Here is a 14627-nt window from a genome sequence, read left to right as displayed (position 1 = left end):
GGAGCAGGATTCTGGCTAGGTGGGAGCAATGCCTAGTAGAGCCATAAGTGAAACAGATCGCTGATCTCAGGGAGACCAGCCAAACTATAACACTGCCGGCTGCTAGTGAAAGCGCTCAATGCAGTGAAATCCTAGGTGCATTGCCCTCTGGGAAACATGAACATGCAAAAGAAGAGCCTGTGGAGCCTCACTGAAAAGTCTTAAAACACAGGACCAGCCAGATATCCCTCCGGGAAGGACCCAGCTATGGGTCACCACCCCGAAACAGCTGTCTGTGGATGGTAACCTAGCCTTGGTTTTTCCCTTTTCATTACATTGACTTATAGGGCCACTTAATATGGTGGTTTTGGTGGTTTCCCTATAGGAGCCATCCCCTGGCTGGGCCCTTCCCAGAGGGATATCTGGCTAGTCCTGTGTTTTGAGACTTTTTAATGAGGCTCCACGGGCTCCTCTTTTGCATATTCATGTTTCCCAGGGGGCAATGCAGCTAGGACTTTCCTGCATTGAGCGCTTTCACTTGCAGCTAGTAGTGTCATCATTTGGCTGGTCTCCCTGAGATCAGCGATCTGTTTCTCTTTTGAGTGGGTATGGCGGCAGGTCTCCCAGAAAGGGGAGCACTCTGTTGCTATGTAACATGCTACGCTACGCCATGTTGGCTTGAATTGAACTGATATGCACATGGACAACACTTAGAGCCCTATGTCCGACTATGTGGGCCCAGTATAGAACCCTTCTGATTACACTTTGATGTTATTTCCCTAAAAACTTTCTTTCCATTTAGTGTATAGCACAGGGGTATGGAACCTTGGCTCTCCAGATGTTGCAAAACTACAACTCCCATCATACCTGGACAGCCAAGGCTTTAGCTTTGGCTGTCCAGGCATGATGGTAGTTGTAGTTTTGCAACAGCTAGAGAGCCAAAGTTCCATACCCCAGGTGTAGCATGTATTACTTGGGCACAAGCTAAAGTGTGTAAGCTAAACCCAGTCATATCTTATTGTAGTAGTTCCAGTCTGTTCTGGAAATTATTTTTTTTTTATCTTCATTTAATAAAAGCAATCCATTTACTTTCTAGTAAGAAAAGACTCTTGTGCACTAGATGACGTGACCTTCACCAGCCAGTCTGAATGTGGGGGTGAGTCCTTTATTGCCCATTGTGCATCCTGTACATACTATGTATAATCCTGAAGAGATATCCCTGCACCTGTACCCCGTCCGCTCACTGTGCAGGGACTCCAGCACAACCCTAGTGAAGTAAATGGACTGGTACTACCGTCCCCTACACATCACCTAATGATTTGCTGTAAAATTCTGCTCATCAAAATAGACCATATAAGATATCTACAGCAATGACCCCATGGCTTTACCTTGCTGCCATAGTCCCAGCTAAATTCTTGCATCGGGAAATTAAGGTTTGTAGTCTAGCCAGATTGGCAGAACCCAAACCAAGGGGTAGCCATAACAGTGAATGTTCTGTATTCTGGAGTACAGTCCACTGCAAGCAAGAGGTCATTTATATAAGGTGAATTACATGCACAGTTCACATCATGTCACATTGATTATTATAGTGTTTGATCATATATATCATCTTATAGATCAACTAATATATATATATATATATATATATATATATATTTATATATATATATAATTTTTTTTTTTTTTTGGGGGGGGGGGAGGTGGGGGTGATTTCCAATAACTTAAAAGAAATTGATTTAGTAGAACTTTTATTTTAGCTATTTGAAGGGAATCTGTCACTAGGTTTATTCTGCCTTAAAGTTTTACTGTTGTTTAATTATTTTTTTTTTGTATAAAACAATAGTACAGACGATTTTAAGAAACTTTGTAATTGGGTTTATTAGCCGAAAAATGCATTTTTATCATGAAAAAGCAGTTTGAAGCTCTCTCTCCTGTCTTCATGGTTTTCTATGGAGAGGGGAGGGGTGGAGGGAGATGAGGCACCAAAACAGGACAACAAAGAGTTAATTTACAGCTACATCACCGGACTATCTCCCCTGAAGTCAGCACTGACCTCTCTGACCTCTGAATACCGGCTTTCACACAGCTCCTTCCTCCTCCCCTCTCCATAGATTAGACAGGGCTCGACTGATGTAAAAGAGTCGATTTTTCCTGATAATGAGCAGTGAATGAGAGAGAGGGGGGGGGGACCTGGGGAAAGAATTTTTGGATGCAGATAATGGCATATTTGCCTAATAAACCCAATTACAAAGTTTCTTAAAATCGCCTGGACTATTGATTTCTGCCAAAAAGAACCCCAAAAAACAACAGTAAAACTTTAAATGAGGGCAGCATAAACTAGTGATAGAAATGCTGAACAGATCGGTGTATTACTTACATTATTCTGTTCAGCCGTTCTTCTAATATGCAGGAGAATAGGATTCTTGCCACACCCCTTTTCCCGCCCTCCAGCTGCTGATTGACAGTTGACTACCTATACACAGCATGGATAGATAACTGCCAATCAGCAGTTGGTGGGTGGAGGTTCGCATCTCATGAATATTCAGGACTACTTGGCTCATGCACACAATGGAAAGGACTACTTATAGTTCATATTATTCAGGAGGAGATCAGGAGGGTCAGCTGCACAGAACAATGTAAGTGATACATCATTCTGTTCAGCTTCTCTTCCACTAGTTTATAATATTCTGAGATAGCATAACTTAAACCTACTGACAGAGTCTCTTTAAATCTCTGCTCACCATGAGCTTCAGAGTCCATTGGGAGGGTTCATTTGGAACTACCAATGAATAGTCCCGCCCAGCAGACTCCTAAGCCCCATGATGAGCACAGATTTAAATAGCTAAAATACAAGATTTCCTGAATCCTTTCCTGTGACGATTGCAACTCTCTGGCTGGATAATTTAATATACAATCCCCTGTGGATGACAGAATTATACAAGGTTACTCATAAAGGTTTCCTGCACCCCAATATCTCATACAATTATATGCTGCCGCCACCTATACTTATCAGGGAATAGGTGCCTATTATGGATATCTCGCTATACGCCCCCCCAAACTTATCTCGCTATACACAATGGTAACGTTCTCTCTTTTTGGTAGTATAGGTTCTGTAAAATGGCAAAGAAGCAACGTATTAAAGGAGAAGTACTACCCCCAAAAGTTATACAAATTCCCAATATACACTTATGGGAAATGCTTATAAAGTGCTTTTTTTTCTGCACTTACTACTGCATCAAGGCTTCACTTCCTGGATAACATGGTGATGTCACTTCCTGGATAACATGGTGATGTCACTTCCTGGATAACATGGTGATGTCACGACCCGACTCCCAGAGCTGTGGCTGCTAGAGAGGATGATGGCAGAGGGATGCTCGGTGTCCCTCCAGTGCCCTGTGTCCCTCAGTGTCCCCCTGCCATCATCCTCTCCAGCAGCCACAGCCCGCACAGCTCTGGGAGTCAGGTCGTAACATCACCATGTTATCCAGGAAGTGATATCACCATGTTATCCAGGAAGTGACATCACCATGTTATCCAGGAAGTGACATCACCATGTTATCCAGGAAGTGACATCACCATGTTATCCAGGAAGTGACATCACCATGTTATCCAGGAAGTGAAGCCTTGATGCAGTAGTAAGTGCAGGGAAAAAAGCACTCTATGTGCATTTCCTGTAATAAGTGTATATTGGTGATTTGTATAACTTTTGGAGGGGCAATACAATACTTAAATAAAAAAATTTGCCAGACTTCTTCTTTACATTTTACATTTATTACACAATAATGCAACCCAAAAAGTCATTGTCTGATAAAAACAAAAGAATTACAAAATTACATACAGAATGCAACCGTCTTGAAAAGAAAAGGGATAAAAACAGAGTAAAAGCTTACTGGGGACAAGAAGGTAATATCCTGGATGTGGGGTATAAATCCCACAACACGCACCAGTTATTGGGACTCCTAGAAATATGACATACCTGTCAATCATCTGGGCATATCCATAGCAACCACTTTATCAAATGTGACTGCATACGGTCCATGTTATCAGACAATGTTTATTATCACATGCTTCCTATAAGCCTATAGGAACCATGGCCGATAGGAGCTGACTAACAGGTGACTATTCCCGATCATAAATACTGAGTTGGGTAACTCCAAATGTGAATTATGACTGGGTATTCTTTGCGAGTCAGAGGTGGGAATCTGTGTCCCTAGTGTAGGTGTGAACACTATTTACAGTAGACAAGTCTGTAAGATGTTGAGATCTCGACACCTCGACAAAGAACAAATGATTCTTCTGCAAGGGTTAGTAACAAGTCAATTCACAACTCACCTTGCCAAAAAAAAAGAAATTTCTTTCAAATTACATGGTGTCAAAAAGTTATACAGATTTGTAAATTACTTCTATTTAAAAAGTCTCAAGTCTTCCAGTACTTATCAGCTGTTGTATGTCCTGCAGAAATGGTGTACTCTTTCCAGTCTGACACAGTGCTCTCTGCTGCTACCTCTGTCCATGTCAGGAACTGTCCAGAGCAGGAGACGTTTTCTATGGGGATTTGCTGCTGCTCTGGACAGTTCCTGACATGGACAGAGGTGGCAGCAGAGAGCACTGTGTCAGACTGGGAAAAATACGCCCCTTCCTGCAGGACATACAACAGCTGATAAGTACTGGAAAACTGGAGATTTTTAAATGGACGATAATTGCAAATCTTTATAACTTTTTGTGACACCCAAGTGTTTTGATTTTTTTATTTTTTTTGCAGGAGTACCCCTTTTAAGCTGCCTGTAATATCACATTTCCCATAGGTATATATCATTCTTCCTCCTCCTGCTCTTTTACATGCCGCCTGTGGATCAGATAGGACATACATGGTGGCAGATTCTCTTTTAAAGGGGTTATCCAGTGCTACAAAAACATGGCCACTTTTCCCCCTACTGTTGTCTCCAGTTCAGGTGTGGTTTGCAATTAATCTCCATTTACTTCAATGAAACTGAGTTTTAAACCCCACCCAATCTGGAGACGAGAGAGGGGGGAAAGTGGCCATGTTTTTGTAGCACTGGATAATCCCTTTAAGGATCATGCCTAAAAATTTTCAGTTGAAATGTCTTTGTTGCATATATGGCCTTATATTTCCCATAGAGTTCCTCTATTCAGGATCCAGCACCCTCCTCACCAGACTTGGGACTGATGGATTTGACTTACGGCAGCCCAGCAGTGTGAGCAGAGCGTCACCTCTTCCATCCTTATAACTTTATCTCCTCTGTTCTCTCCTTCCTCAGGTCTCTCCAGTGACAGTGACCTCATCTCGCTGACCGTGGACATAGACTCTCTGTCCGGGACAGATGATGGAATGGCTTCCAATCAGATTTCACCCAGTAAACCATTCTCCGTTCCACCATCCCCTGGGTTGGTAGCGCAGAACTTTCCTGGTTCCAGCTATGAAGGGGTTAAACCCGAAGCAGAAAAGGAGAGCCGCAGCCTGTTCACTGCCAAACTAAAGCAGAAGCTTGGCAAATCCGATTACCTGGCGAGAGCTGGTGAGCTGATAACCTTGGCCATGAAGAAGGAGACGGAGCAGGACTATGAAGCCGCATTCGGCTTTTACAGAAAAGGTGTCGATCTCCTCCTGGAGGGTGTGCAAGGTGACTATAACAATGACGTAGCCTCGATTATTGCTTCACTTATTGCTTGACTTATACCGTATAAATGTTTTTATGCTCATTCTCACCACTTGGGCTAAAACTAAGCTGAGACTTCCTGTTGTGTCTGTGGTGATAAGAGGAGGCTGCTGTAAAGTGATCTGTACAGCATTGCAGCATCATATGACACCAGTAGATAGAGGAGACAATAGCAGCTCCCTGTGGGATGACCTCTTCACAGGTCACAGAGCGGACTCAGTTATATTTCACATTCAAGTGGACAGTCTGTCTATTGTTGTCTATGTCCATGAACCTTGCTGTAAAGTACATCACTAAATGCTGTTAAGAACAGTCCAGGCAATATGGCCGCCCCCATAACAATGTACAAAAAGTGAAATAAAAAAAATTACAGTCAGAAAATAGAAAATGATAGTAATAAAACAACTTTTTATATCTGGCTCTAATAAGTAATTTAGGTTACTCGTTCCCTTTAAAGAGGATCTGAAAGATCTCCTGATGGGTTTAAAGGGAATCAACCAGCGCAATCGGGATGATATGGTTATATGAACTGCTGTATACAGCTCCTGCAGCAGCCGCGGCACGTACCGGCTGCATCTGCAGCAGGAGCTGTATAACTGAAAAATAGCAGTTTAATCCCCCGGGCGCATGACAGGCAGCGGCAGGGAGGTAGTGACCTGGGCTGCTCCCCGCCCGTATCTAGTCACCGCTCTCTCCCTGTCAGTGCGCTCCGAGGGGATGAATGCCAGGCAGAGAGGTCCGTTACTTGCCTCTCTGCCTGTCAGTCATCCCTCGGAGCGCAGTGATTAGTGATGGGTGGGGAGCCGCCCAGATAACTACCTCCCTCCTCTGCCTGTCACACGCTGGGGGGATTAAAGTGCTTTTTTTCGGGTATACAGCTACTGCTGCAGCCACGACTGGCATGTGCCGCAGCTGGAGCTGTATACAGCGGTTCAGGGAACCATTGGGAACCGATTGGGCTGATTGGTTCCCTTTAAGTAAATAAAATCACAATGCTAGAACATCTTTGATATCATTCCAAAGCTCCTCTGTTATTCCTCCGGGAAATCAATGACTATAGAGAGACCATGTGATCTTGGCTGATGGTGTTGCTTCCCGATTCATCCTGACACCGTCCGATCAGTGCTAACCAGGTCAGTCTGTGTACAGACACCACCTATTAATAAGGAGAATGAGAGGCCCAGTGGTCTGTTTATTCCTACATTTCCAGGAGGAAGAATAGAGCAGAAGTTTAACAAAAGAGGCTCCAGGAGTGTATTTTCATGTGGCGTGTTAGTTTACCTTTCATTTCAAAATAGTTTTGACATGTCAAAAGTTTTGATTGTTCCAGGTCTGAGTGTTCACACCTGTACCGATGGGGAGAAGACCGCTCTGCAGCTTATCCTTTCCCTGCTCTTTGTTAGAATAAGAGTCGCGGGGAGAAGACACGATGCAGTGCAGGCTTCTCCCGGCTCACACTCACCTGCTCTAAAAGCAGTGGTCTGGCTGACTATATCTATAATGCATATCTATAATGTAGATGTATAGTGAGATACAGTATATACATATAATCTGTATATGCACCAGCCAGACCAATACTTTTAAAAAAGAGTGGTGGTCGGTAACCGAGACAACAAGTTGTCAACAATGGAAAAGAAAGAGCAGCGTATCAGGAGAAGGAAAAAAGTTTGCCAAATTTTATTTGCCAAATAATATTATAATCTATTACAAAAATATTTAACTTGATGAATCCTACAGCATTAATATTGTTAGTTATGCGATAGATATGTGCAGCGTGAAATCCACTGTGGACTTGTTCCATGTGAACGCACCCTTAGGGTCTGTTCACACACTGTATATTGCTCAGTATTTTGCAACCAAAACCAGGCGTGGGTTGGAAACACAGAAAGGCTATTGTTCACACACTGTTGAAATTTAACGGATGGCCGCCATTTAATGGCAAATAACGACCATTATTTCAAAATAATTGCTGTAGTTTTAAATTATTTGCCATTAAATGACGACCATCCGCTAAATTTCAAAAGTGCGTGAACATAGCCTTTCTGTGTTTTCAATCCACGCCTGGTTTTGGTTGCAAAATACTGATCGAAATACTTAGCAAAAATACTGTGTGGGAACATAGCCTTAAAGTGACTCTGTAACCACAATCTGCCCCCCCCCAAACCACTTGTACCTTCGGATAGCTGCTTTTAATCCAAGATGTGTCCTGGGGTCCGTTCCAGCAGGTGATTCAGTAATTGTCCTAAAAGAACAACTTTTAAACTTGCAGCCCTGTGTCAAAGTGTCTGTTCCCTACGCCTGCGCCTCCTCCTCGCCCTCTTCACCATTAGGAATGCTCCAGGCAGAGTTTCTCCTAATCATCATTTGTCTGAACACTTGCATCTATTGCCTTAACAATCCAACCCATATGCAGTGTTCAGACAAGTGATGAATAGGGGAAATCCTTCAAGGGGCATTCCTAATGATGAGGAGGGATGAGGAGGCGGTGCAGGCCTAGGGCACAAGCACTCTAGGCCACACCTATTTGACACAGGGCTGCAAGTTTAAAAGTTGTTTTAGGACAATAACTGCTTAACGGAGCCCAGGACAGATCTTTGATCAAAAGTAGCCATCTGACTGTACAAGATGTGGGTACAGAGTCGCTTTAAGATGAAATATTTATTAAGTGTCCATAGTCTTGTGATCCTTTATTACTGATACAACGCTTCTATTGATCATGTTTTTGGCAGTACTTTTGTCCGTTCTTTCGTATAAGTACAGAGTTACCCATCAGACAGATCTCTTTGCTGTGTATGATAAGGGCAGATGGTTATGCTTAATGGCCCGGCTCTCCTTGGGAAGCCCTCTGGCTGCTGTCCTTAGGTCCCGGGTTGGATCATGTATTATGTATCAGGAGCTCTAAACCTCTTTGCCGGTCACTTTGACTCCTCGTGTTTCTGTGTGATCAGGTTTATCTTCAGAGCTCCAAGTATCCGGTTCTTATTATCAATCACCAGATATGAGTTTTTTTGCGAAACGCGTGAAATAACATACGGCCGTCAGAACATGCTGGAAGTTGTAGTCCTCTTATTGAGGATCTCTGGAATTGTGACTATATCACCAACTCCTACCGTATATCTCATACCCCAGTCCACAACCGCTGATCTCCGTACGTTGCATCAGTCATTTCCACGTCTACAGATCGCATACGTTGTACTTACCCGTTCTCCCTCCTCCTTCTCCTGAAATGGATTATTTACAATCCAGCATCCAAACAGTTATTTGCCTCCTTGTGACTCCCGACGCATTTCTATAGGTTGCATTGTATAAAAAAAAAAACAAAAACAAACAAACTGCACAATTAATCGGCGTTTTCAGGCAGCTCATTGTTCCCGGGAGATGGGCACCGAGGCGTGTTATTGGTACGTTTCGGAGCAAAGGAGTAATTTCTCTTCCGCCTGTAAATGTGCGTTAAGTTTGGTTTTACAGGTAATTAAGTAGCTTTTGAGTTTATGTTCTGTTTGCACTACCAGAAAAAAGGCCTCCAAAATAAGCACTTGCACGGTGCCGCCACCGCCGCACCATCATTTGCTTAAAAAGACTTATAATTACAGCTGACGAAGCATGGACACCATAAAAATGCATTAGTTAGGCTTGACACGTTAATTACCTGTTTTTGCAGATGTTTTTATGTATTGTTATGCGAACAGTTTACAAAATAATTACAGGAAAGTCAAATGGAAAATAAACCAAGGGGGAGGTTTTCCGAGCTGAAATATTTTCATTCATGCGGATCTGGATTAGGCGCAGCTGCTGTTTTTTTTTTAAATTTTTTTTTATATATATCCCCCCTCCCCCGGTAAAAGCCAGGAATCTCAAAGGGTTTATATTAAGGGTGTTTTAATTTCAGCAGCCGTGATGCATTTTTATAAGAGCGATCCGGCAGTATATTATCAGAGGCAGCGGAGAGGCTACCTAGTGGCAGTATGTGCAGACCAGTGATGGAATACAGTTTATGTGCCATTCAGTTTAACATGTTGTCTGAATAGAAAACTCTCTTACCGTCTCGCTCTCACTTGTGCTCTTCCAATCCCTCATTCGTTCCATTATTTTTCCTTGTTTTCTGCTATCTGTTTCCTCCACGCTATCACTTATCCACTCGCTGCATTCTCTACCTTCTCTTTAGATTTTTGTGTCTTCTCTCTTTTGAGCTTTTTGCGTGACCCAACTCTTTTGCTCCCACCATCTTACTCTCTAAACCTCACTCTCTTTCGCTGCTTACTCCCTTCCCTCTTGTGCTTTTTTCTTTCTCCAGTCTTGTACTTCTTGCTCTCCCTCCCTCACACTCGAGTTTTTGTTTCCCTGATCCCTTTAGATTTTTGTCTCTTCCTCGCTTGAGCTTTTTGCATGACCCAAATCATGCTCCCACCATCTTACTCTCTGAACCTCTTACTCTCTTGTACCCCTTGCTTCCTCCCCTCTTGTGATTTTTTCTTTCTCCACTTTTGCCCTCCCAATCTTAAAATTTTTGTTTCCCCCATCCCTTTGGATTTTTTTCTCTTCTTCTCTTGAGCTTGTTGCGGGACCCAACTCTTTTGCTCCCAACATCTTACTCTCCAAACCTCTTGCGCTCCTTACTCCCTCCCCTTTTGTGCGTTTTTCTTTCTCCACTCTTGCACCTATTGCCCCTCTTGCCTTCCCACTCTTGAGTTTTTTGTTTCCCCCATCCCCTTGGATTTTTCTTTCTTCCTCTCTTGAGCTTTTTGCATGACCCTACTGTCTCGCTCCCACCATCCTACTCTCTAAACATCACTCTCTTTCGCTCCTCAATTCTTGTGCTTTTTACTTTCTCCACTCTTGCCCTCCCACTCTTGAACGTTTTGTTTCCCCCATCTCTTTAGAATTCTTGTCTCTTCCTCTATTGAGCATTTTGCATGACCCAACTATTTTGTTCCTACCATCTAGCCATATAGTAGTGAACGAACCTTGTTACATTCACTGATTGCGGGTATGAGCGATCCTTTTTGAGGTTGTTATCTGGTCACTAATTGTTTGCGGCGAGAGAAAATGTTTTTTTTTCCCCCAGAGCGACTGAAAGATTTCTTATGACATAAATGGATTGGCGAATTATCAGCGAAAGACCAACAATGGTTTTTCGACAAGCTGAAAGATCACAATCAGTGACAGTCTAGCAATTTTTGTGTTCGTTGTGTGCTCGCTTAACCCTATTAAACCCATTGGTGGTGGTGATAATCGCTCAGTGTAAGAGCCCTATTCCACCAGACGATTATTGTTTGCATAATCGTTAACGATTAACGATCTCAAACTACCGCTATTGCGAAAGACCTGAAAACGATTCGCGAACTTTTTGCGAACGAGCAACGATAAAAATAGCTCCAGGTCTTATAAAGCGATCAACGATTTCTCGTTCGGTCGTTAATCGTTAACTGCGTTTCAACCGAACAATTATCGTTTAGATTCGAACGATTTTTGGAACCGGCGAGGTGAGTGACCAGGGCTTCTATATCCACCCCCTCCCCGGCCGTACACTGAAAATAACCCCAGCCGGGGTAACTCTTTAAAATCAACTGGTTTCCGAAAGTTATATTAATTTGTAAATTACTTCTATTTAAAAATCTCCAGTCTTCCAGTACTTATCAGCTGCTGTATGTCCTGCAGGAAGTGGATACTCTTTCCAATCTGACACAGTGCTCTCTGCTGCCATCTCTGTCCATGTCAGGAACTGTCCAGAGCAGGAGCAAATCCCCATAGAAAACCTCTCCTGCTCTGGACAATTCCTGATGTTGACAGAGGTGGCAGCAGAGAGCACTGTGTCAGACTGGAGAGAATACACCACTTCCTGCAGGACATACTACAGACAATAAGTACTGGAAGATTTTTAAATAGAATTAAATTGCAAATCTATATAACCAGTTGATGTGACCAAAAAATTTTTTTCCCGCCAGAGTACCCCTTTAATGATTTACATTGACTTAAAGCTGGCAAAAATATACGGTACATATATAGAACATAAATCTGGCATAAATCGTGACCAAACAACCAGAAATATCACAGCCGCTTTGCCGCGCGTCTATGGTGTAAATGTCATCCATAAGACTTTTTGTGCCGTCCATGTCCCTCTCCTCCGTCGGGCTAATACAAGATGTGAAGACCCTTCCAATGTTAGCTGGAACTCTGCACACTGGCCATGAACTGGTAAGTGATGGATGGATTCATGCATTGCTTGGTCAGCATCTGGTTATCAGATCGCTCCCAAAAGCTGCCATTATCCATCTGCCCTGCAAAGCTCGCCTGCTGCCGTCCTTTATCCAGGGTCTTGGGAGCTGCCGATTTACACAGTCCATGTGCGCTTCTTGGACTCTACGTTTGTGACTCCCTCGTGAGAAGCCCACAGCCGAGACCTTCAGAAAACCTGCCACAGTCTTACAATCCCCCCCCCTTCCTTTTAGGCCGTATCTACAAAGACTCTTCTTTCCTTAGAGGTTCTTAAGGACTAACTCAAGTGAAGGGGCGAGTCAATACATTAGACTCATATAGAAGCTTAATAGACTTTAATGTTATTTTCTTGTGCATTTTTTATTTTCTCCTTTTATTTTTTATAACTTTTTTTTTTATAATATTTAACATATTACAAATAGACCCGCCATGTATCATCACCTGTCTATTTTGGTAAATATTTTCAGAAATCTTTTTATTCTTCCTGTAATTATATAGATAAAGTGATATCTGGTTATTACCATTCCTTTACACCAGGGATAGGGAACCGTTGTCCCTCCAGCTGTTGCAGAACTACAATACCCATCAGCCAGTGCTTGGACAGTGAAGGGCCAAGCTTTGGCTATCCAGGCATGATGGGAATTGTAGTTTTACAACAGCTGGAGGGCGGAAGGTTCCCCATCACTCTCTTGCTCAATAGGGTTTTTCCCTACATACCCTGTCCATTTGTGTAAGGACACCCCCATGTGACAAAGAGGAATGGTAACTCCCAGTTGTCGTTTTTATTCATATTATTTCCTTGAGGAATAACAGGGGTCACATGTACGGAAACTAAGGGCCCTATTCCACTGGATGATTATCGTTCGCATAATCGTTAACGATAAACGGTCCAAACGCGCGCTATTGCGAAAGACCTGAAATCGTTCATCCATTTACATGGAAAGATAATCGTTACTTATGATCGTTCTTGCAGTCATCTTGTCGTCGCTATTGGGTTCGTCACTACTGCGAACGACGTCTTATTCAATGCGAACGATTTGCTAACGAGCAACGATAAAAATAGGTCCAGGTCTTATTAAACGATCAACGATTTCTCGTTCGATCGTTAGTCGTTAACTGCTATTCAGCCGAACGATTATCGTTAAGATTCAAACAATTTAACGATAATCTGAACGATAATCGTCCGGTTGAATAGGGCCGTAAGGAGTTAAAAGTGATTGTTTAGTCTATTAGCCACATATTAATTACAGCAGTAAACTATAAAAAAAAGAACCTGATATTATGTAGTGTGGTATCCGGACATTAGCAGAAATCTTAAAGGGACTTTTAAGAATATAATAAAAAAAAAAATAAAAGATCACAAATCTGAGTTTTACTAGTATATCCTCATCTTTTATGGTCCTGGACTAATATACAGTTCAAATCCCTAAAGGGAAAAAAATAAAGGTATCTATATGTGTTATAGGGAGCAGCCATTTTGTCTCTTTCTTCCCTCCCACAAGCAGTTTTGTGAAAGGGGCAGGGCTTAGGGTGTGAGTATCTGCAATAAAGCCCTATGTAAGCCCCTCCTTCATCAGTCATTGGACAGGAAATGGAGGTAGCCAAGAAGAAACTATCTGGAGATTTGTGCCAGAAGGTTCCCCCCCCTCCCCTGGACCTTATAATAGCCTTGTTGATCTTGTACTGTGATCTCCAATATACAGGCCTCCAGCTTTTGTAACACTACAACACCCAGCTTGATTTCTACACATCCTTGTGTCACTACATATAGCAGAAAGCCAACTCCCATGTTTATAAGTTATGAACAGAGCAACGGTCCCCAACCTGCGGCCTTCCCGCTGATACAAAAACTACAATTCCCATCATGCTCTGACAGCCATCAGTCCATTGTTGTACTAGCTGGCGAATGTCATCCAGAAATTGACAATCTTCTGTCTTTGTGGTGCAGGGGAGGCGAGTCCTACACGGCGGGAAGCGGTGAAGAAGAAGACGGCGGAGTATCTGATGCGTGCAGAAACCATTTCCAGCTTGTGTCTTAACCGCTCCTCCGAGATGACCATGCTCATAGATGTAAGTTACTTATGTTACTCTGTAACGGAAAGTCTCTCTGCAAAATACAGGATAGATTCTAAGAACTGCAAAAAATTATAGCCTGGTCAGCTATGACCGCTCCCGTGAAGCATGTATTGACTTGTAAAAAAAAAAAAACAATGCAGAGGGATCTCCTGATCACTACAGGGGGGCCAAACTATTGGCAAAAGATAGATTTTTTAGCATTGATTTGAGTTAAAAGGGTTTTCTGGTAATAACAAAAAAAATATAACAATGTTGTATAAATCTATTATATAGAAAAGGGTGTGTAAAAAATAAAAAAAACTCTGCAGAGCTGCTCAAGCCCTGGGCCCAACAAACAGTTACATATCATTAGGGATTCTGCATGCTGATACTGAGCCTCCCCTGATGTCTATATATTACATGTTACCATTAGAATAGACATTACACTGGGGGAGCTGTCTTTGTCACTAGTGCTGCAGCCTCCCCTGATGACTATATAATACATGTTACCATTAGAATAGACATTACACTGGGGGAAGCTGTCTGTGTCACTAGTGCTGCAACCTTCCCTGATGTCTATATAATACATGTTACCATTAGAATAGACATTACACTGGGGGAAGCTGTCTGTGTCACTAGTGCTGCAACCTTCCCTGATGTCTATTTAATACATGTTACCATTAGAATAGACATTACACT

At 42.6% G+C, this 14627-nt stretch overlaps 1 protein-coding gene across 3 annotated transcripts in view; it reads left to right on the top strand.

The window, feature by feature from the left end:
* The window catches only part of RPS6KC1 (ribosomal protein S6 kinase C1), a 111286-nt gene that overhangs the window by 31583 nt on the left and 65076 nt on the right, over positions 1-14627 (top strand). For 2 of the 3 annotated variants that reach the window (XM_069954747.1, XM_069954745.1), the window contains exons 6-8: positions 1076-1135; positions 5259-5621; positions 13822-13943. In XM_069954747.1, the coding sequence (XP_069810848.1) occupies positions 5330-5621; positions 13822-13943 (414 nt within the window). In that variant the 5' untranslated portion in view covers positions 1076-1135; positions 5259-5329. The remainder of the gene's footprint in view (positions 1-1075; positions 1136-5258; positions 5622-13821; positions 13944-14627) is intronic. The other variant, XM_069954746.1, reaches the window with a different exon arrangement.

The sequence above is a fragment of the Dendropsophus ebraccatus genome, chromosome 15 (assembly GCF_027789765.1).
Source record: "Dendropsophus ebraccatus isolate aDenEbr1 chromosome 15, aDenEbr1.pat, whole genome shotgun sequence".
In the NCBI taxonomy this organism is placed as follows: domain Eukaryota; kingdom Metazoa; phylum Chordata; class Amphibia; order Anura; family Hylidae; genus Dendropsophus; species Dendropsophus ebraccatus.
Note: the sequence above shows the minus strand (reverse complement) of the source record. Positions and strands in the feature narration are given on the sequence as shown.